General features: G+C 43.7%; 1 protein-coding gene across 1 annotated transcript in view; it reads right to left on the bottom strand.

The window, feature by feature from the left end:
* MAL2 (mal, T cell differentiation protein 2) overlaps positions 1–25,075 on the bottom strand; it is a 59,804-nt gene that overhangs the window by 20,409 nt on the left and 14,320 nt on the right. The window contains exon 2 of the mRNA XM_056518640.1: positions 4,642–4,812. Within this exon, the coding sequence (XP_056374615.1) occupies positions 4,642–4,812 (171 nt within the window). The remainder of the gene's footprint in view (positions 1–4,641; positions 4,813–25,075) is intronic.

Here is a 25,075-nt window from a genome sequence, read left to right as displayed (position 1 = left end):
ACTATAGTATTTCAGCTGTCAAACAAACTTGTATGGTTCGAACCACACACAAAAGAGGAATTGGTACCTTAGTCAGCTATTACCATCATGGCTCCTACCTGGTTCTGGTCCGGTGTCTTATGATATCTGGAGCGCATTGTCCTCTCCTCATAAGTGCATACCACATCCGTACATCTAAGTGGTGTACCATTTTGTTCCTGTTAAAGTCTTAAGGGCCTAGATACTGTGAAAGGCAAGCCAAAAGTACACACCTGCTGGTGTTGTAGACAAATACTGTTTTAAGCATAGTGGAGCGTATTGTCCTCCCCTCATATACGCACTAAGTATGTCAGGGAGAGAAGTGCCAGGATATGCACAGAGGAGTGGCAGAGGCCTAAATTCATCAGGCAGAGTTGGCAGCAGACTAGGGGCGAGTGGCAGCAGGAGTCGCAGTGAGAGGCCTGAGCTCCCGTTATCAGCCAGCGGTCGTGTCTCGACCAGCAACCCATCTGCCGTCATTGATTGGTTAACACGGTCATCCACATCATCACAAGTGACATCCGGCACCCCCAGTCAACAGTCGATGGGTTCCTCAGATAGAACCCCCAGGTGGCATGGCCCGGGAGCAGTCCCTGTCCTCCCATTGCCTTTGTCCTATGCTTTTCCCTCCCCTAAAGAAGTATCTTATGCTGTGGGTTCAGCTCCACTATTCACTGAGGACGATCTAGAGGACAGTCAGCAGCTACTGCTCAGTCAAGAAGTGGAGGAGACATGCGCCGCTTCCTCCTCTAGGCGGGCAAGTAGTGATGAGGAGAGTGATGTGGGAGGCGGTGTTGACAGGAGAATGTCATATGGTCAGATGAAACCAAAGTAGAACTTTTTGGTAAAAACTAAACTTGTTGTGTTTGGAGGAGAAAGAATGCTGAGTTAAATTCAAAGAACACCATACCTACTGTGAAGCATGGGGGAGGAAACATCATGCTTTGGGGCTGTTTTTCTGCTAAGGGACCAGGACGACTGATCCGTGTAAAGGAAAGAATGAATGGGGCCATGTATCATGAGATTTTGAGTGAAAACCTCCTTCCATCAGCAAGGGCATTGAAGATGAAACATGGCTTGGTTTTTCAGCATGACAATTATCCTAAACACACCGCCCGGGAAACGAAGGAGTGGCTTCGTAAGAAGCATTTGAAGGTCCTGAAGTGCCCTAGCCAGTCTCCAGATCTCAACCCCATAGAAAACCTTTGGAGGGAGTTGAAAGTCTGTGTTGCCCAGTGACAGCCCAAAAACATCACTGCTCTAGAGGAGATCTGCATGGAGGAATGGGCCAAATTACCAGCAACAGTGTATGAAAACCTTGTGAAGACATACAGGAAATGTTTGACCTCTGTCATTGCCAACAAAGGGTATATAACAAAGTATTGAGATGAACTTTTTGTTATTGACCAAATACTTATTTTCCACCATAATTTGCAAATAAATTCTTTAAAAATCAGACAATGGGATTTTATGGACTTTTTAAGGCCTCTCTCATCTTTATAAGTGGGAGAACTTGCACAATTGGTGGCTGACTAAATACTTTTTTGCCCCACTGTTTGAGGATGGGATGTGAGGTTGGGATATTAGCATGAGATATGAGGACGAGATATAAGGACCAGATAGGAGGGAGGGATATGAGGACAGAACATGAGATGAGGATGTAAGGACGGGATATGATGGTGGGATATAAGGACAGGATATGAGGATGGGATATAAGGATAAGATATGAGGGCAAGATATGAGGTAGGGATGTGAGGGCAGGATATGAGAATGGGATATGTGGATGAGATATGAGGACAGGATAAGAGGATGAGATATAAGGACAGGATATGAGGACGGAACATAAGGATGGGATATGAGGATGAGATATGAGAACAGGGTATACAGATGGGATATGTGAATGGCATATGAGGTTGGGATATAAGGTTGATCATCATATGAGGACAGGATATGACATTGGAAAATGAGAATAGGATATGAGGTTAAGTTATGAGGACGAGGTATGAGATCAGGATATAAGGATGGGATATGAAGGCGGGATATGAGGTCGCAATATGAGGACGGGATATGAAGACGAAATATGAGGAAGGAAGCGTCATTGTTGCTTTTCCTCCCACACAAGGTAGAAAGACATTGGGTACTCAGCTAGTGCCTATATAAATGTGCACTAGCTGACCCTGTGATACGACACATTGATTTAGAGATGGTAGAGACTGTGGGCAAAAAAAAAAAAAAAAAATCATATAATTAAAGGGGTGGCCCTATCCCAAAGATTATTTTCCTAATTTAATTAAAATACCCATTTAATTAAAAGATGACTGAGATGTGTTTTACAGGACTAATCAATGGTAATACATAGCTGTAATTTCATATGTCACTGTAATATGTTACCTGGCAGCAGTAAAGTTTGTGATTACCCCTCATAAAGTACAGGATAATGTCACTCAGGTGAATTTAGTCACATGGAAATAAGGCAGGAAAAACACCTCTATAACCTTTGCATCTGCATAGCATTAAGTTCTAGTTCAATGTTTTCCAACCAGGGTGTCTCCAGCTGTTGCAAAACTACAACTCCCAGCATGCTAACAGCTGCAGGCAAACGTGCTGTCTCATAGACAGCAATGCAAGTCCAAGGGGAGTCCACAAAAAGAATACACAAGTCTATTCTTTCTGCGGACACAGGAATCGGGATTTCCGCGGTAGAAACTTTGCAGCGGAAATTCCGCCGTGTGCACAGTGCAGCTGTGACCCATTGAAATCAACGGGACTCGAAACGCGTTCATGTGAGTTGCCTGCCGGCATGGTGATGGTGTTTGGAGTGTGCTCTAGATTTTAAAGAAAAGAATAAAGATTCAACATTTTAAAGGTACTGCTGTACTACCTCTTTCTTCAATTGCTGAAGCGGACTGTCCATGCAGAATATTCCGGCAGAATTCTGCCGTATGAGCATACCCTAGGGCTGGGTTCACACAGTGGAAAATGTACAGAATGTCCGCCCGGAAAACAGGGATGTACATTCCTCACACTTGCTTGATCCGACAGGAGCTAGGACTGCTTGAAAATGCTGCGTCTCATAGACGGCAATGCATTTCTTAGCGGAATCCACAGAAAGAATAAACAAGTCTATTCTTCCAGCGAATGCTGGAATTGGGATTTCTGCTGCAGAAACATCTGCTGCAGAAATTCCACCATGTGCACAGTGCAGCAGAATCCCATTAAAATCAATGGGGCTCTACTGCAGTGAAATGTCTGTGCGGAATATTCCGGTGGAATTCTGCACAGACATTCCACTGTGTGAACATAGTTTAAATGGGCACTGTCATAAATTTTTTTTTGTTAATGCACTCCTTATGGTAAATAAAAAAATCTTTCTAATGTACTTTGTTTAAAATAAATGGTTTTCTATGTTTTATTTGTGTTTAAAAAAGCTGCCACTAGGTGTCTTCCTACTTGTCCAGAGAACATTTCCCCCTGTCTCTTGCACAGACTTTGCCAGAAGTCCAAGATCAGGAAATGCAGTCGGGAGTGCTGAGGATGTGTGTGCAGCCTTAGCCAATCATGGCTCATCTCACACTGAACTGCTCTGGGCTGTGTGTAGCAGAGTGAGGGAGGAAGGTCTAACGGTTGGTGGAAGTATGGCTGCGTGCCTAGGCCTTGGTCTACCTTAGGGCACCAGACACTCTCAGGTCTTGACTGTACTGTAGCTCAGCAACAACTCAACTAAGCTAGCTCCTCCCAAGTATAAAAGGGAGCAATTTGGAGGACTCCCATAGGTCACCCACAAGTCACCTGGTCACCGACACCTTCCCTGGATACATAGGACTTAGCAACCACATTTAAAGGCACATTAACATCAGAAAGAAAAATTAATGAATAACATAAGCACTGTTAAACATTTAGGGTCTGTAGAAGGGAGGTACACCCAGGGGGCACTGACATAGAGTCCACCACACAGGACAGAAAAGGGTACAGGAGGGCAACTCCTGTACTGGGCCACCACAATACCAAATTGATACAGTTTTTTAAATGACTTTTGCATAATAAAAACCAATGTTTTACTGGAGGACTTGTAGTTTTCATTGGTGACATTTTTGCTCTGCATAGGACTTTTTGATTACTTTTTATTCCTGTTTTAGGACAGGAGGCAGGGTAAGAAAACAACTGCTGTTCTAGCCTTGGAAATTTGGGCAATGGAACACAATATTTGTTGGCAATAGCTCGAAATCTGAACGTCACCATCTCTGGATATGTTCAATGATCACTTGAACTGTACTTGGTTAATCTTTGGGACAATAGAATCCCAAGAATTCACGTTAGCAAACACTTAAAGTTTGTCCTTCGATATGGGATTCCGCTGCACTGTGCACACGGGGGAATTTCAGATTTTGGTGTCTGTAGAAAGAATAGACATGTCTGTGTATTTTGCTGAGGAATGCATTGCTGTCATTTCCGAGTGGTCCTAGCGCCCACCGGATCATGCAAATGTGCGGACATTCCGCTCATTTTCTGCCATGTGAAAATGGCCTACGTGAGATAGTAAGAAATAGGACGAATTTTCGTTTATACATTTGCGAAATATCGCAAATTTGAATATGGGCAATGCTCCTCCTCACTAATACTTACCACAAAGTTCCAGTTAGTAGGGATCATATGGGCCAGACCACAGAGAAACACACACAGGAATAGGAGGGAGCAGAAGAAGGCGGTCACTGATACGAACATCACCCATCCTTGTACTACTGGAACTGGCACATTAGAGGCTGCCACCAAAATCCAAACAAGTCCTCCAAAAATCTGTAAGAAATTAGATATAAATATCAATAGCAGTCATTAAAGAATATTACGTGATGTTATGGTAGATTCAAGAAAAACCTATACAGGCAGTCATCGGGAGTCAGTTCTTACACTATAGGTCTCCAAATTGGGACCGTTAAACTATTGGGGAGCCCCAACCCCCAACATAGCCAGCATATCCCTATTGTAGAGCCGCAGCGTGCTTCTATAGGCGCAGTCTAAAGAAATGTTGAAGTCTGTTCGTGTTTGCATTTTACTTTGCTGTACTGAAGTGACTAGTAAAGCTGCCATTGGGCTCCACCTTGCATTGCTTTGGATAGCGCCGTGCACACTTTCTGCTGGAGACCCCCCTGTGAACTGCTATACAGTGCACAAATAACCTTTCCATACAGCGCCTAAATAAAAGCCCTGTGTTGTATATTATAGTAGTTTACTTTACATGGCTTTTATTCAGACACTATATGGAAAAGTTATTTGTACACTGTATAGCGGAACACTATGGAGGGGTGACTCCAGCAGAAAATGCCAAAAGGCACCATCTGATGGTGTGGTGACCAAATAATAGCGCCACATGTTGGCGAAAAACACTGCAATACAGTTGTGTGAAGTACAATGATATACTGTGCTGCCACCATACACTACTAAAATAATATACTTTACAGTGACTCAGGAGCAGTGCTACTTACAGAGAACCTGGGGCCTCTTCAAAAATGTGTACCACATATGAACATTGTTTAAAGGAAATCTGTCACCATTGTCACCTGCATTAAAGGGGTACTCCAGTATAAAAAACATTCATGCCTCCTCATGTCACACCCCCTCCCATAGACTTGCATTGAGGGGCGGGGTGTGACGTCACACGGGGGCGGGGTCGTGACATCACGATCTCACGTCACCGTGGTTGGGAGCTGAAGCCTCCAGTGTTTCCGGAAGTCGCAACAGGTGGGTCCTGCAGCCGAGATCCCGGTGGTCCCCAGCGGCGGGACCCCTGCAATCTGACATCTTATCCAAAGGATAGGGAATAAGATGTCTAGGGGCAGAGTACCCCTTTAAAACTAAACAATTTGTTACTTGCCGCTCCACCTTTACTGTTTATGTCCTCATTTGTGGATGTGTTTTTTTTTCTACGTGGGCAAAACCATAAGACCGCTGTTTCACCGCGTTAGAGAACACATTCGATCTCTGAGAACAGGTGTAGGGGCATCTCGTCTGATTAATCATATGAACGATACCCATGGAGGTCCCCCCGGTACACTGAGATTTGGAGCCATTGAAAGAGTTGAAAAGTCAGTGAAGTTTGCAGATAAAGAATTGCAATTATTGCGAAAGAGTAAATCCCCATAGCAAACCTCTCCTGCTCTGGACAGTTCCTGACATGGATAGAGGTGTCAGCAGAGAGCACTGTGGTCAGATTAGAAAGAAAGACACAGCTTCCTGTGGAGCATACAACAGCTGATAAGTACTGGAAGGATTAAGATTTTTAAATGGAGGTCATTTACAAATCTGTTTAACTTTTTGGCACCAGTTAATGTGAAAAAAAAAATTCCCACTAGAGTACCCCTTTAAAAGGGTTTTTCAGGAATAGAAAAAAACTGCAGCGCTGCAAATGTCTTCAGGTTGTATATGGTATTACAACTTGGCTCCATTCACTTCAATGGAACTGAGCTGCAATACCGCACACAACCTGAGGACAGGGGAGGTGCTGTGTTTTTTTTTTTTAAATGAACTCTGTTTTTCTAGACCTGAATAACCCTCTTGAATGAAATCTATTTGCAGTTCAACTCATTCTTATTGAATTTTCAAATAAACAATCATAAATATTAGTGTCATTACTTCATGCACTCCTAATTATTAGGAAAATCATAGAACCGTACAGGAAACAAAAGGAATAAACATAAAAACAATGTAATGCAAGATATATATCGGGATATGGGATCCATAGGGAATTTGTGAGTAGATTATCTTTTATTAAAAGGTGAATGAAAGTAGCAGCGGTGCATTAAAGGGGTATTCCAGGCAAAAACATCTTATCCCCTATCAAAAGGATAGGGGATAAGATGTCTGATCGCAGGGGGCCCGCCGCTGGGACCCCCCGCAATCTCCCTGCAGCAGCCCGCATTCTATGCGTAGCTGTGTCTGAAGTTTCGGAAACCTCCGGGCTTCCGAGACGGGGATGAGATGTCACGCCACGCCCCCTCCATTCATGTCTATGGGAGAGGGCGTTGCGGGCTGCTGCAGGGAGATCGCGGGGGGTCCCAGCAGCGGGCCCCCCGCGATCAGACATCTTATCCCCTATCCTTTTGATGGATAAAATGTTTTAAGATGTTTTTGCCCGGAATACCCCTTTAACCATGTATGACCGCTATTTAATTTGTTTTATATCTTTATTGACATCTTTATGTTTATATCTATATCAGTGGTTCTTAACCTTGTCGGAGGTACTGAACCCCACCAGTTTCATATGCGCATTCACCGAACCCCTCTTAATTGGAAAAAGAAAATATGATTTTTTTCAAATTCAAAACATAGGAGGTATATATTTAAGTATATATTTATACATAGGTGCACAAAATGAACAAAACCATTGAAGGACTAAACCATTAAGACACATTAGGCGCAGGCAGTGTTCCCCCACACATTAGGCGCAGGCAGTGTTCCCCCACACATTAGGCGCAGGCAGTGTTCCCCCACACATTAGGCGCAGGCAGTGTTCCCCCACACATTAGGCGCAGGCAGTGTTCCCCCACACAGTAGGCGCAGGCAGTGTTCCCCCACACATTAGGCGCAGGCAGTGTTCCCCCACACATTTGGCGCCGGCAGTGTTCCCCCACACATTAGGCGCAGGCAGTGTTCCCCCACAGTAGGCAGGCAGTGTTCCCCCACACAGTAGGCAGGCAGTGTTCCCCCACATTAGGCTGGCAGTGTTCCCCCACACATTAGGCAGGCAGTGTTCCCCCACACAGTAGGCAGGCAGTGTTCCCCCACACATTAGGCAGGCAGTGTTCCCCCCACACACTAGGCAGGCAGTGTTCCCCCCACATTAGGCAGGCAGTGTTCCCCCACATTAGGCAGGCAGTGTTCCCCCACATTAGGCAGGAAGAGTTCCCCCACATTAGTCAGGCAGTGTTCCCCCACATTAGGCAGGCAGTGTTCCCCCACACATTAGGCAGGCAGTGTTCCCCCACACATTAGGCAGGCAGTGTTCCCCCACACATTAGGCGGGCAGTGTTCCCCCACACATTAGGCAGGAAGTGTTCCCCCCACATTAGGCAGGCAGAGTTCCCCCACATTAGGCAGGCAGAGTTCCCCCACATTAGGCAGGCAGCGTTCCCCCACATTAGGCAGGCAGAGTTCCCCCACATTAGGCAGGCAGAGTTCCCACACATTTTGTAGGCCAGTGGTCTTCAACCTGCAGACCTCCAGATGTTGCAAAACTACAACTCCCAGCATGCCCGGACAGCCAACGGCTGGAGGTCCGCAGGTTGAAGACCACTGATGTAGGCAGTGTTCCCCCCACAGATCATACAGCCTCCAGCCATATACAGTGTATGCCTGTGTACTGCCCACTTCAGTGCTCCGACCACCGTTCCGGCTATAGCAGTAGGTCTCGGGACCGGTGGTCGGAGCACCGAAGGTGACGTGCCGCTGGTCACTTACCAAGCTGGCCAGCGCGCGTCTTCCTCCTTCTCTAGCCTCCGGTCCTTGGCGCGTTCGTTTCCATGGGCACGCGCACGGGGCGTCAGTGACATTCCGGCGTGCGCTATGTCCCGGCAGCCCTGCGTTTTTAAACTTAATGCGGGGCCGCAGGGAGTTAATAGTGATGGTGGGGGAATTGCCCCGTCGCTACAGGACGGGCAAACACCGACTTTGCTCGGGGCCCCCAAGCAATTGCTTGGTTTGCCTGTCCTGTTGCGACCTCCTCCGCCGAACCCCCGGGTTAAGAACCACTGATCTATATTGACAATAAATTGGTAAATTAACATTACCTGTTGCTTAATTCTTTAAATATATTATTAAAAGGATGGAAATGAAAATACAAATTGCTTGCTAAGGTGGGCAAAGCCTTTATGGTATTATTATATAGAATTTATTTTACTCGGTCAGACACTATGGGGGAGAGTTATCAAAACCCGTCAAGAGGAAAAGTTGCTGAGTTGCCCATAGCAACCAATCAGATCGCTTCTTTCATTTTTGACAAGGCCTCTGCAAAATGAAAGTAGGGATCTGATTGGTTGCTATGGGCAACTCAGCAACTTCAGGTTTTGATAAATCTCCCCCATATATGTTATTCAGTCAGACAATGTTTGTAAAACAAATAGCACCCAAGGGTTTACTTGAGCTTTTTATTCAAGGAAATGATTCCCATGTGTCAATAGTTCGGGGCGTCAAAATAAGAAAACATCTAAAGGAACCACAAAAGTTACTAGACCAGAACGGTATTAGTAAAGCAAAGGACACGTGTGTCTCCATGTCATATTTTTACGGTGTAAAATAATGGTAAGGGAGCACGTGGTAAGTGTTCACACTGGTGTGGTGCTCTGTGGCGGCCATTGTTTCTGTGATGCGTTGTCTGTGGGGTGGTGCGGCCCAGAGTCGGGGGCTTGGTCGGGCAGCAGTGGGGCTGCCGGGCCACTGGATCGTTCCCCCTTTGGGCATGGTGTCTTGGAGGCAGTGGTTGCCGCTCGTCGCTACGCCAGTGTTTGGTTAGGGACCCCCTCTGACTAGGTGGCCTTGACGTGGCCAGTGGACTTGTACTTTTTGATCAAAATGTATAATAACAACCTGTTATGCCCCCCTCGTAACATCAGGCCGCTCCCCCCTCAATGCGAGTCTATGGGAGGGGGCGTGGCAGATGCCACGCCCCCTCCCATAGACTTGCATTGAGAGGCGTGGCCTGACATCACGAGGGGTGTGCTCGACCCTGCAGCGCGCAAACAGCATTCGGAACTAAATGTTCCGAAAGCTGGCCAGCGGAGTCCCCCTTTAATTTTTAAAGGGAAACTGACAGCCAGTTCACCCGCACTAAACCCAATACACCAAGTTATAGTGCGGGTGAGCCGAATTAAAAGGATGTATAACTTACCCAGATCGGCACCTCCATTCCAGGGATACATGGTGTATTAGCCTCCGTTGCTAATATGTAAATGTCGTCCTTTGAGCAATGAAGGCGGGAGTCGGCATACCAAACATCCTTGTCTCCATCCCCTCTGCACCGATATGCCCGCCAACATTGTGCTCACATGGGCAAAGGGGTCAATGAATATTTATGAGGTGGGCGGGCATAGGGGAGCAGAGGGGACTGAGGCAGAAATGCTGGGTATGCCACATTACCAATGGCTAATACACCCTGAATCTCTTTAATGGCGGTTCACCCGCACTATGGGGGAGATTTATCAAAGCCTGTGCAGAGGAAAATTTGCCCAGTTGCCCATAGCAACCAAACAGATCGCTACTTTTATTTTGCAGAGGCCTTGTAAGAAATGAAAGGAGCGATCTGATTGGTTGCTATGGGCAACTGAGCAAATTTTCCTCTGCACAGGCTTTGATAAATCTCCCCCTATAACTCAACATTTGGATTAGTGCGGGTGAACCGGCTGTCAATTTCCCTTTAAGCAATTAACTATAGAGTCTGTATCCAAGATCCTAATAACAAAATGGCTCCGGACAAGATTATGTGCAAAAAAAAAATCTAAGTGCAAACATCCCATACAGATCAAAGTGCTACGTGCATAGAGTTCTTTGATGTTCCCCCACCTCACACTCCGTTGTGTTTCGCCAAGCTCCTGAAGAAAGCAAGGTGAAATGCGTCGGAGGGTGAGATGGGGGAATATTGTGGGGCCGCACTTTGGTCTCTATAGGCTGCTTGTACTTAGATTTTTCCTAATTATTTGTTCACCTTGTTGTGTATTGAACAAATGGGGGTAGTGTCCACCACCAGAGCTTATTATTGGCATTGTGCAATAAGGTGCATTAACCCCTTAAGGACTCACTTTTCCGTTTTTGCACTTTCGTTTTTTCCTCCTTACCTTTTAAAAATCATAACCCTTTCAATTTTCCACCTAAAAATCCATATTATAGCTTATTTTTTGCGTCGACAATTCTACTTTGCAGTGACATTGGTCATTTTACCCAAAAATTCACGGCGAAACGGAAAAAAAAATAATTGTGCGACAAAATAAAAAAAAAACCACCATTTTGTAACTTTTGGGTGCTTCCGTTTCTACGCAGTGCATATTTCGGTAAAAATTACCCCTTATCATTATTCTGTAGGTCCATACGGTTAAAATTATGCCCTACTTATATAGGTTTGATTTTGTCGCACTTCTGGAAAAAGTCATAACTACATGCAGGAAAATGTATACGTTTAAAAATGTCATTTTCTGACCCCTATAACTTTTTTATTTTTCTACGTACAGGGCGGTATGAGGACTCATTTTTTGCGCCGTGATCTGAAGTTTTTATCGGTATGATTTTTGTTTTGATCGGACTTTTTGATCACTTTTTATTCATTTTTTTAATGGTATAAAAAGTAACCAAAATACGCTTTTTTGGACTTTGGAAATTTTTTTGCGCATACGCCATTGACCGTGCGGTTTAATTAATGATATATTTTTATAGTTCGGACATTTACGCACGCGGCGATACCACATATGTTTATTTATTTATTTTTTTACACAGTTTTTTTTTATGGGAAAAGGGGGGTGATTCAAACTTTAATTAGGGAAGGGGTTAAATGACCTTTATTAACACTTTTTTTTACATTTTTTTTGCAGTGTTATTGGTCCCATAGGGACCCAGAACACTGCACACACTGATCTCTAATGCTGATCACTGGCGTGTATTAACACGCCTGTGATCAGCATTATCGGCGCTTGACTGCTCCTGCCTGGATCTCAGGCACGGAGCAGTCATTCATCGATCGGACACCGAGGAGGCAGGTAAGGGCCCTCCCGGTGTCCGGTCAGCTGTTGGGGACGCCGCGATTTCACCGCGGCGGTCCCGAACAGCCCAACTGAGCAGCCGGGTCACTTTCAGTTTCACTTTAGAAGCTTTGACCGCCGCTTCTAAAGGGTTAATACCGCACATCTCAGCGATCGGCGATGTGTGGTATTAGCCGCGGGTCCCGGCCGTTAATGAGCGCCGGGACCGACGCGATATGATGCAGGATCGCGGCGCGATCCCGCTTCATATCGCGGGAGCCGGCGCAGGACGTAAATATACGTTCTGCGTCGTTAAGGGGTTAAAGGGGTTCTCCGGTGGAAAACTTTTTTTTTTTATTTTTTTTATTTTTTTTTTAATCAACTGGTGCCTAAAAGTTAAACAGATTTGTAAATTACTTCTATTAAAAAAATCTTACTCCTTCCAGTACTTATTAGCTGCTGTATACTACAGAGGAAATTCTTTTCTTTTTGGAACACAGTGCTCTCTGCTGACATCACGAGCACAGTGCTCTCTGCTGACATCTCTGTCCATTTTAGGAACTGTACAGAGCAGCATATGTTTTCTAAGGGGATTTTCTCCTACTCTGGACAGTTCTTAAAATGGACAGAGATGTCAGCAGAGAGCACTGTGCTCGTGAGGTCAGCAGAGAGCTCTAGGTTCCCAAAAAAAACAAAAAAAGAATTTCCTCTGTAGTATTCAGCAGCTAATAAGTACTGGAAGGATTAAGATTTTTTTTTTTTTTTTTTAGAATTAATTTACAAATCTGCTAAACTTTCTGGCACCAGTTGATAAAAAAAAGTACCCCTTTAACATCTATTATTAGGGGTATGTGCAAAAATATGTTGTTATTATTATGTTGTAGCAGCCATGTTATAACCATTTTTTGGTAATAACAGTCTGTTTTTGTCAGTGTTGCCCAACCAGGGTGCCTCCAGCTGTTGCAAAACTACAACTCCCAGCATGCCCGGACAGCCAAAGGCTGTCCGGGCATGCTGGGAGTTGTAGTTTTGCAACAGCTGGAGGCACCCTGGTTGGGAAACAGGGGTCTTACATACTACTTTGTGCAATAGGAGTCCCACTATAACATCAATGTATATTTGTTTCGGAGGGTACACCTGCACAGACCGGTCATTTCCATTATTGCCGCCATCAAATCCCCGGTTTACAGCTGCAGACAAATTATAATTAAAGGGGTACTCCGGTGAAAACCTTTTTTTCTTTTAAATCAACTGGTGACAGAAAGTTAAACATATTTGTAAATTACTTCTATTAAAAAATCTTAATCCTTCCAGTACTTATTAGCTGCTGAATGCTACAGAGAAAATTCCTTTCTTTTTGGAACATTGATGACATCACGAGCACAGTGCTCTCTGCTGATAGCTCTGTCCATTTTACTACTGGAGTGACACACTGTAACAAGTCCCCTCCTCGTGTAATCAGCTTACTAATGGGGTGACACACTATAACAAATCTAGTCCTCATGCTGCTGGCTGAGCGAGTGGTTTGGATGCTGGTTGTCTTACTTTCTTGTGGCAAGCAGAGCGGCGCCCCCCATCAAGAGGGCGCTCTAGGTGGCTGCCTGTTTTGCCTACAGGCAGAACCGGCCCTGAATGCAACACAACTCACGCGATCAGTCGTGAAAATGTTATAACCACCCACGAGTGACAAGGAGAAAGCGCTCCCCATGGTGAAGGTAAGGGGGAATATGGGAAGGCAGATTTTATACAAAGCAATTTTACATTTTTCCTTTTTTTTTCTCTCTCTGTAAGTGAAATACCACCACCTTAGGTTACAAAAAAAAGTATTTAAAAAAAAATGACGTTACATCCTCATGGTGTCAGTCAACAATTTAAGGTCAGAGTTCACCTCCTGCCCTGTAGCCAGTCTTATGGTTGTTGTCACACAAGTATTTGTCATCGTTATCTTGCTGCGTATTGTCAAACTCTAAAATTTATCCTTTTGGCTATTTACATTACAGTTGTCAAACCTTCCAATTTTAGTAAAAAACTCCCAGCCCCCGACGACTGTTTTATGTGTATTATAGGCTCCAGCATCACCCCTGACAGAACGTATTGGGGATAAAAGGATTGGAAGTCAATGAAGAAAAAGATCGGCGACTCACCAAAAGTTGCTAGCAGAGTTCTTCTTTATTAAAATACTCACAGATACATAAGTAAGGAAGGAGGGTGGTGGGGGGACACTGGATGGCAACCAAGCTCCGTTTCGCACAGATGTGCTTCCTCCGGCCATCAAATTGATGGCCGGAGGAAGCACATCTGTACGAAACGGAGCTTGGTTGCCATCCAGTGTCCCCCCACCACCCTCCTTCCTTACTTATGTATCTGTGAGTGTTTTAATAAAGAAGAACTCTGCTAGCAACTTTTGGTGAGTCGCCGATCTTTTTCTTCATTGACTTGCTATACATCTACTACCTACTTCTGATCAGAGCACCACCTGCAGCAATAACAAGAGTCCACTTCCACCATTTGGTCGATGCTCCACAATAGGGCTTAGTGCAGTGCCGTGCCATCTTGTTTTCCGATAAAAGGATTGGGCTTGTTGGATCTCAATGCTTGGTTGGAACGTTGATGTGTATGGGTTGCCAGATAAAGAGATAACTATCATTGGATTGAACATCCAACAGCTATCACATGTGTATGGCTACAGTAAGGGTGCAAAGCAGTAGTAATGGGTTTTTAGAGCGTCAGGACATTGGACTTGTCATATTGGGCAGGTATGTGCATCTGACTCTTGATATCCACCTAGTCTCCACATGGTAAAGGCCCCCCAATGGTGTAGGCTTTCAGGCAATTAAAGGGGTATTTCGGGAATTTTTTTTATTTGACTATGCTACAGGGGCTGTAGAGTTAGTGTAGTTCATAATATAGTGTCTGTACCTGTGTGTGACAGTTTTCTCACAATTCTTCTGTGATTTTCACCTCAATATTTATTTTTACCATCATACAAAATGACTGTTGTCACAGATTTTTCCCAGATTGTAATGCGGTCGAGATTTGACTCACTAGTCAGCTGATGACAGGGAGCCTGTATGCTTCAATGGGTGGAGCGATCGCTTGGTGGGAGAGAGATCAATCTGCAACAGCTGTAGGCACCCTGATTGAAAACCAAAGGTCTTTTGAATGGATGCAGCTCATTTATGTTTCAATGGGTGGGGAGGCTGATGTGTGGGAGGGAGGAAAATGGAATTGTGGGATTTGTAGGCAAATAAGGAAACTCAAACAGGATATACCAGTTCACAAAAAGCTAGCCACAGTATTATGGTAATCTCACAACATAGCCATTTAGCCCCAAGATAAGTGCAGATCCTTCCTAAGCATGTCCATCACTGTCTGCCAGGTACGTACTAAAATCACCTTATGGTGGAGAACCCCTTTAACCCTCCCGACTCTTCGATAACAAAAGAATAATTAATAAAACATAAACACCGGTGACGGTCTCAGAAATAACTTGGTTCTTTATACCTCAGTTTCGCATTGGCTGCAGCTGACTATACAGGTGAGATTAAACTTAATTATACCTTTAATAGAGATTATCACCTGCCAAACCTAGACTTAAAGGGGTACTCCACCCCTAGACATCTTATTCACTATCGAAAGAATAGGGAATAAGAAGTGTCATCACGGGTGTCCCGCCACTGGGGACCCCCCACGATCTTGGATGCGTCATCCTAGACTTATAAGGCACGGAGCGAACTTTGACTGGCGATGCCAGGCGGAGGCTTGAAACGTCACGGTCACATCCCACTCGTGACGTCACGGCCACGCCCCCCCAAAGTGAAAGTCTATGGGAGGGGGTGTGACAGTCGTTACATCACCTCCCATTGACTTTCATTGAGGGGGCATGGCCGTGACGTTACGAGTGGGGCATGACCGTGACATCACGAGCCTCCGGAGCGGCACCTGATGCTCTAAATGAATGCCGAGTGCAGCAGGGAGATCGCGGGGGTCCCCAGTGGTGGGAGCCCCGCAATCAGACATCTTATCCCCTATCCTTTGGATAGGGGATAAGATGTCTAGGGGCGGAGTAGCCCTTTAACCTTTCACTAGATTTAACCTTTCACTAGATAAGAGAATTACCCTTTGACCATGTTCACATGTCAAAATTTCCGTGCCGAATTTCCATATTGGAATTCAGCACGGAGATTCCGCTGCAGCAGAGTCCTTTTGGATTGAACACGATTCTGCTGCGCTGTGCACATGGCGGCATTTCTGTGCCAGATGATTCTGCCGCAGAAATTCTGTTTTATGTGTCCGCAGAAAGAACGAACCTCTTCATTCTTTCAGCGGACACTGCAAAAAATGCATAGCTGTCTATGAGACGGCACATTCCTGTGCAGTTCTAATGCCAGTGCCCTAATGTCAGCGCCAGCAGTTTGTGGAATGTCCGCACAGAGATTCTCCATGTAGACCCTTTGTATTGTGAAACTAAAAGTCTTTGGGGCAGACCCTGGTGGCTTCTTCCTGCCCCGCTGGATTAAAAGATCTCTCCCTCAACCCAAAGAGAGTTTTCTTAATCAAGGCTGGCAGGGCAGGGAGAAGCCACAGAGGATCGCCTTAAAGGGATACTCTGGTGAAAAACTTTTTTTTTTTTAAATCAACTGGCTCCAGAAAGTTAAACAGATTTGTAAATTACTTCTATTAAAAAATCTTAATCCTTCCTGTACTTATTAGCTGCTCAATACTACAGTGGATATTCTGTAAACTGCGGACGCCGGCATAACATGCTATCGCTAAGACTGCTCAGAGATGCGCCGTCTTAATAGACGCAAATGCATTTCTGTTCGGATACCAAAGAAACATTGGACATGTTCCATGTTTTTGTGGACGCCGGAATGAGGATTTCCGTGCCAGATGAAATATTGCCGTCTGCACAGTGCAGCGGAATCCCACTGAAATCAATTCCGCAAAAAGAACTCCGGACAGAAATTCTGCTGTGTGAACGTAGCCTGAGGTACACTATCATAGCATACGTATAAGATAGTAACCTTTAAAACGTATACAGTGACCCCTCGACCTACGATGGCCCCAACATACGATCATTTCAACATACGATGGCCTCTCAGAGGCCATCGCATGTTGAAGGCAGCATCAACATACGATGCTTTTGTATGTCGGGGCCATCGCATAAACGGCTAACCGACAGCGCAGACTGCTTCAGCTGCCACCGTATAGCTGAATACAGTCCGGAGCGGCGGGGACAGGTGAGTACAACTTCCTCTAACAGTGGTCTACATCCTGCGGACCGCAGGTTGTAGACCACTGGTCCGCAGGTTGTAGACCACTGTCGTTTACTTTACATTGCACGGATCCCTCAACATGTGATGGTTTCAACAAACGATGGTCCGTTTGGAACGGATTACCATCGTATGTTGAGGGGCCACTGTATAGGTCTCTGGTTTTCTTTCTAACTAATGTTTCATGGATGGAAGTTACTTATCTACTGGAACCACCATGGATAAACAACTACGTATTTGTTGATAATTGAAGCTGGCAATGTTCTTGAAAAGTTCTATCAAAGGCTTAATTGCTAATGATGGATGATGGACTTTCTGGCAGCCAACATCCATCTCTGGTCACCATGCTTCCATGGCAGGATCCCTTTCTTTAGCTGTTCGAGTAATATGGAACAAAAGATCAGATATTTGGTTGTGTTCCAGTACACTATGTACACACAGCTGCCTTTACCTTACAACTTTCACTATGTCTTGTTACCTGGTTTTCTGATCAGATATATTTCATATTTTTTCTATTAATTACAATCACATTGAAGGTTTTGTTTTGGCAACTAAAAGCCAGATGAGGCTGAAACAGGAAAAGTACGGAAGCTTTGACGTTGGTGATGACTTTCGAGAATTCTATGGATGATAGTGGGTAGATGTATCCTCCTGGAAATGAAAGGGGTACTCTGCTGCCCCAGCGTGCGGTGGGCAAGGGGTCGTGATGTCACGGCCACACCCCCTCAATGCAAGTCTATAGGAGGGTGCGTGGCAGACACCACGCCCCCTCCCACAGACTTTCTTTGAGGGGGGGTGGCGTGACATCACGACCCCTTGCCCACCGTACTGGGTGCTCCACTGGAAAACATTTTTTTTCTTTAATCAACTGGTGCCAGAAAGTTAAACAGATTTGTAAATGACCTCTATTAAAAAATCTTAATCCTTCCAGTACTTATCAGCTGCTGTTATGATCCACAGGAAGTTCTTTTCATTTTGAATTTCCTTTCTTCCTGATTACAGTGCTCTCTCTGCTGACACCTCTGTCCATTTTAGGAACTGGCCAGAGCAGAGAGAGGATTTCTATGGTGATTTGCTCCTACTCTGGACAGTTCCTAAAATTGACAGATGTGTCAGCAGAGAGCACTGTGGTCAGGCAGAAAGGAAATTCAAAAAGAAAACAACTTCCTGTAAATCATACGGCAGCTGATAACTACTGAAAGGATTAAGATTTTTTAATAGAAGTAATTTACAACTCTGTTTAACTTTCTGGCACCAGTTGATTTAAGAATTTTTTTTCCCCCAGTGGAGTACCCCTTTAAGCCTATGCTTTCTCATACTTCGGGTGTACTATTAGAAGAATTACAAAAGTCAATAATGCTTAAGTAGCAGATGATGATCACTATCGACAACATGGATGCAAACAACCACAGGAAACATGTCCATGCCATTGTCATGTAAAACTTTTCTATGCTATTTCTTATGTAATGTTATGCCTATTTGACATATATCTTCATAAAAAAAAAAATAATCTTTCCATCAGTTTTTTTACCATTGAAAAAGTGGCCACTAGGGGTCTCTGTTCTGTAGGCCCTGCATAGCCCTGGGACTTGAGCCGAACTGGCCCAAGTCCAAACTCCGGAAGTGCTGGTGGGGGCGGGACATGGGCACGGCTCTGCATATCTCTCGCTCTCTGCCTGTCAATCATGCAGGTGGGAGCGAGCCCCTGCAGCAGAAAAAGCTCACAGGCAGTGAGCAGACTTTATAAAGGCATTACTCAAGAAATAATGGCCGAAATGAAGGGTGAAGAGGGGAACAGACAAGGAAGAACATAATCCCTCTTTACTTGGTGGCAGGTACTCTTTAAAGGGTTAGTCCGCTCCCCAGCATCCGGAGCATTGAGTTTCGAACGCTGTGTGTGGGCTTCTGTGTTCACGCCCGCCCCCTCGTGACGTAACAGCCCGCCCCCTTAATGAAAGTCTATGGGAAGGGGGCGTGATGGCAGACTTGCATTGAGGTAGCGGGACGTGGCATCACATGACGGGGTGTGACGTCACGAGGGGGCGGGTGTGAACACGCACACATAATTCGGTACTCAATGTGGAGTAACCCTTTAAGGGCCTGTAAAAAAAAAAAAGAATGCAAATGAAAAATGCTCCTTAGAGTCCATCTATTCAACCAAACCACGTTTATCATGGTTATGGTTGTTGTTCAGGTCGTATGACCATTTGGGGTCCAGCCTCTGAATAAAGCCCTCATAAACTATATGGGACAGGTAAACCGTACATAGGGGTATTCCCGGAAAAAAAACTTTATTTTTTGCTTTTTTATATCAACTGGCTCCAGAAAGTTAAACAGATTTGTAAATTACTTCTATTAAAAAATCTTAATCCTTTCAATAATTATCAGCTGCTGAAGTTGAGTTGTTGTTTTCTGTCTGGCAACAGTGCTCTCTGCTGACACCTCTGCTTGTCTCGGGAACTGCACAGAGTAGTAGAGGTTTGCTATGGGGATTTGCTTCTAAACGGGGCGGTTCCGGAGACACGTGTCATCAGAGAGCACTTAGACAGAAAATAACAACTCAACTTCAGCAGCTCATAAGTACTGAAAGGATTAAGGTTTTTTTAATAGAAGTAATTTACAAATCTGTTTAACTTTCTGGAGCCAGTTGATATATAAAAAAAAGTTTTTTCCTGGAATACCCCTTTAATGATATTGTGACAATTGTCTGGAATGCACGTTCAAGGTTAAAATGGATCCTTATTTCTTATGGGATAATTTATAAATAACTTATTCAATTCTATGGATGATAAGTCCTGTGTGTACAATGAGAACAATATAGATTGCGATGTAAGTATAAGGGGCCTTTTGTATGGATGGGGGGGGGGGGGACTCCTAATAATTTTCTATGGTGGCCCCATGGACATGGTGTACTACTCTACCCCATCAATCACTCTCCTATATATGTTTGTATACAGCGAGGCCAGGATCAATGATCCTATATATAAGTGAGTCCCTTATCCTTCCAGGTTAACCTGTGCATTCCTCTGTGTACTGTAGATAGGCATTCAGTGATAAGGTACTATGTGGTTTATCATTAATGAGCTACATTGATTGCTGGAGGAATAAATGAATCGGAATGGTCTTCTAAGCAGCAAAGCATCTTTTAACATGTGCTATATTCAGTGGACATGCAAAAGACCAGTGTTTTCCAACCAGAGTGCCTCCAGCTGTTGCAAAACTACAACTCCCAGCATGCCCGGACAGCCGAAGGCTGTCCGGGCATGCTGGGAGTTGTAGGTTTGCAACAGCTGGAGGATCCCTGGTTGGGAAATACAGCAATAGACCGTTTCCTTATTTCCCATTGACTTTTATGTTCACACAGATTTCGAATTGCCTATTGAAATTAAAGGGGTACTCCGGAGGGAAATAATCGTTTTTAAATCAACTGGTGCCAGAAAGTTATACAGATTTGTAAATTGCATCTATATAAAAATCTTAATCCTTCCAGTACTTATCAGCTGCTGCATGCTCCACAGGAAGTTGTGTAGTTCTTTTCTGCCTGACCACAGTTCTCTCTGCTGACACCTCTGTCAGTGTCAGGAACTGTCAAATCCCCATAGTACACCTCTTCTGTTCTGGACAGTTCCTGACATGGACAGAGGTGTCAGCAGAGAGCACTGTGGTCAGACTGGAAAGAACTACACAACTTTGTTTTTGAGCATGCAGCAGCTGTTAAGTACTAGAAGGCTTTAACTTCTTAAATAGAAGTCATTTATAAATCCTTATAACTTTCTAGGACCTGATGATGATTATTATTATTATTTTTTTCCCTCCGGAGTATTCCTTTGATTGGTAAAATCAGCAACAAATCCGCAGCATGTGAACTTGTACACTAGGACTGAAGACCAGGCACCCGCTGCTTTCGGGAGTCGTTGGACTCCTTGTATCTGGACCTCTTCAGTTTACCTATTGTGGCCTACCCAGTGTATGTGCCACCTTTAGGCAGTAGTATCTCTGGGCACCCCCATTTATCATGATTTGTATACAGTATGCAAACAACTGTGCCATACAGTGGTGGTGCCACATAACATAGACAAAGTAGATTCCAGCATAAACTATATGGATAAGTGGTGGTGCCACATAATATAGATATCAGTATACAGTATATGGATAAGTGGTGGTATAATATAGATACCAGCATACAGTATATGGATAAGTGGTGGTGCCACATAATATAGATACCAGCATACACTATATGGATAAGTGGTGGTGCCACATTATATAGATACCAGCATACAGTATATGGATAAGTGGTGGTATAATATAGATACCAGCATACAGTATATGGATAAGTGGTCGTGCCACACAATGTAGATACCAGCATACACTATATGCATAAGTGGTGGTGCCACATAATATAGATCAGCATACAGTATATGGATAAGTGGTCGTGCCACACAATGTAGATACCAGCATACACTATATGCATAAGTGGTGGTGCCACATAATATAGATCAGCATACAGTATATGGATAAGTGGTCGTGCCACACAATGTAGATACCAGCATACACTATATGGATAAGTGGTGGTGCCACACAATGTAGATACCAGCATACAGTATATGGATAAGTGGTGGTGCCACATAATATAGATACCAGCATACAGTATATGGATAAGTGGTGGTGCCACATAATATAGATACCAGCATACAGTATATGGATAAGTGGTGGTGCCACATAATATAGATACCAGCATACAGTATATGGATAAGTGGTGGTGCCACATAATATAGATACCAGCATACAGTATATGGATAAGTGGTGATGCCACATAATGTAGATCAGCATACAGTATATGGATAAGTGGTGGTGCCACATAATATAGATACCAGCATACAGTATATGGATAAGAGGTGGTGCCACATAATATAGATACCAGCATACAGTATATGGATAAGTGGTCGTGCCACACAATGTAGATACCAGCATACAGTATATGGATAAGTGGTGGTGCCACATAATGTAGATCAGCATACAGTATATGGATAAGTGGTCGTGCCACACAATGTAGATACCAGCATACACTATATGGATAAGAGGTGGTGCCACATAATGTAGATACCAGCATACAGTATATGGATAAGTGGTGGTGCCACATTATATAGATACCAGCATACAGTATATGGATAAGTGGTGGTGCCACATAATGTAGATACCAGCATACAGTATATGGATAAGTGGTGGTGCCACATAATGTAGATACCAGCATACAGTATATGGATAAGTGGTGGTGCCACATAATGTAGATACCAGCATACAGTATATGGATAAGTGGTGGTGCCACATAATGTAGATCAGCATACAGTATATGGATAAGTGGTGGTGCCACATTATATAGATACCAGCATACAGTATATGGATAAGTGGTGGTGCCACATAATATAGATACCAGCATACAGTATATGGATAAGTGGTGATGCCACACAATGTAGATACCAGCATACACTATATGGATAAGTGGTGGTGCCACACAATGTAGATATCAGCATACAGTATATGGATAAGTGGTGGTGCCACATAATGTAGATCAGCATACAGTATATGGATAAGTGGTGGTGCCACATAATGTAGATCAGCATACAGTATATGGATAAGTGGTGGTGCCACATAATGTAGATCAGCATACAGTATATGCATAAGTGGTGGTGCCACATAATGTAGATACCAGCATACAGTATATGGATAAGTGGTGGTGCCACATAATGTAGATACCAGCATACAGTATATGGATAAGTGGTGGTGCCACATAATGTAGATCAGCATACAGTATATGGATAAGTGGTGGTGCCACATAATGTAGATACCAGCATACACTATATGGATAAGTGGTGGTGCCACATAATGTAGATAACAGCATACAGTATATGGATAAGTGGTGGTGCCACATAATGTAGATACCAGCATACAGTATATGGATAAGTGGTGGTGCCACATAATGTAGATCAGCATACAGTATATGGATAAGTGGTGGTGCCACATAATGTAGATCAGCATACAGTATATGGATAAGTGGTGGTGCCACATAATGTAGATTCCAGCATACAGTATATGGATAAGTGGTGGTGCCACATAATGTATATACCAGCATACAGTATATGGATAAGTGGTGATGCCACATAATATAGATACCAGCATACAGTATATGGATAAGTGGTGGTGCCACATAATGTAGATACCAGCATACAGTATATGGATAAGTGGTGGTGCCACATAATATAGATACCAGCATACAGTATATGGATAAGTGGTGGTGCCACATTATATAGATACCAGCATACAGTATATGGATAAGTGGTGGTGCCACATAATGTAGATTCCAGCATACAGTATATGGATAAGTGGTGGTGCCACATAATGTATATACCAGCATACAGTATATGGATAAGTGGTGATGCCACATAATATAGATACCAGCATACAGTATATGGATAAGTGGTGGTGCCACATAATGTAGATACCAGCATACAGTATATGGATAAGTGGTGGTGCCACATAATGTAGATACCAGCATACAGTATATGGATAAGTGGTGGTGCCACATAATATAGATACCAGCATACAGTATATGGATAAGTGGTGGTGCCACATAATATAGATACCAGCATACAGTATATGGATAAGTGGTGGTGCCACATAATGTAGATCAGCATACAGTATATGGATAAGTGGTGGTGCCACATAATATAGATACCAGCATACAGTATATGGATAAGTGGTGGTGCCACATAATATAGATACCAGCATACAGTATATGGATAAGTGGTGGTGCCACATAATATAGATACCAGCATACAGTATATGGATAAGTGGTAGTGCCACATAATGTAGATACCAGCATACAGTATATGAATAAGTGGTGGTGTCACATAATGTAGATTCCAGCATACAGTATATGGATAAGTGGTGGTGCCACATAATGTAGATACCAGCATATCCTATATGGATAAGTGGTGGTGTCACACAATGTAGATACCAGCATACAGTATATGGATAAGTGGTGGTGCCACATAATGTAGATCAGCATACAGTATATGGATAAGTGGTGGTGCCACATAATATAGATACCAGCATACAGTATATGGATAAGTGGTGGTGCCACATAATATAGATACCAGCATACAGTATATGGATAAGTGGTGATGCCACACAATGTAGATACCAGCATACAGTATATGGATAAGTGGTGGTGCCACACAATGTAGATACCAGCATACAGTATATGGATAAGTGGTGATGCCACATAATATAGATACCAGCATACACTATATGGATAAGTGGTAGTGCCACATAATGTAGATACCAGCATACAGTATATGGATAAGTGGTGGTGTCACATAATGTAGATTCCAGCATACAGTATATGGAAAAGTGGTGGTGCCACATAATGTAGATACCAGCATACAGTATATGGATAAGTGGTGGTGCCACATAATATAGATACCAGCATACAGTATATGGATAAGTGGTGGTGCCACATAATGTAGATCAGCATACAGTATATGGATAAGTGGTGGTGCCACATAATGTAGATCAGCATACAGTATATGGATAAGTGGTGGTGCCACACAATGTAGATACCAGCATACAGTATATGGATAAGTGGTGGTGCCACATAATGTAGATCAGCATACAGTATATGGATAAGTGGTGGTGCCACATAATGTAGATACCAGCATACAGTATATGGATAAGTGGTGGTGTCACATAATGTAGATAACAGCATACAGTATATGGATAAGTGGTGGTGCCACATAATGTAGATAACAGCATACAGTATATGGATAAGTGGTGGTGCCACATAATGTAGATACCAGCATACAGTATATGGATAAGTGGTGGTGCCACATAATGTAGATCAGCATACAGTATATGGATAAGTGGTGGTGCCACATAATGTAGATCAGCATACAGTATATGGATAAGTGGTGATGCCACATAATGTAGATTCCAGCATACATTATATGGATAAGTGGTGGTGCCACATAATGTATATACCAGCATACAGTATATGGATAAGTGGTGATG

The sequence above is a fragment of the Hyla sarda genome, chromosome 5, assembly GCF_029499605.1.
Source record: "Hyla sarda isolate aHylSar1 chromosome 5, aHylSar1.hap1, whole genome shotgun sequence".
Taxonomy (NCBI): Eukaryota; Metazoa; Chordata; class Amphibia; order Anura; family Hylidae; genus Hyla; species Hyla sarda.
Note: the sequence above shows the minus strand (reverse complement) of the source record. Positions and strands in the feature narration are given on the sequence as shown.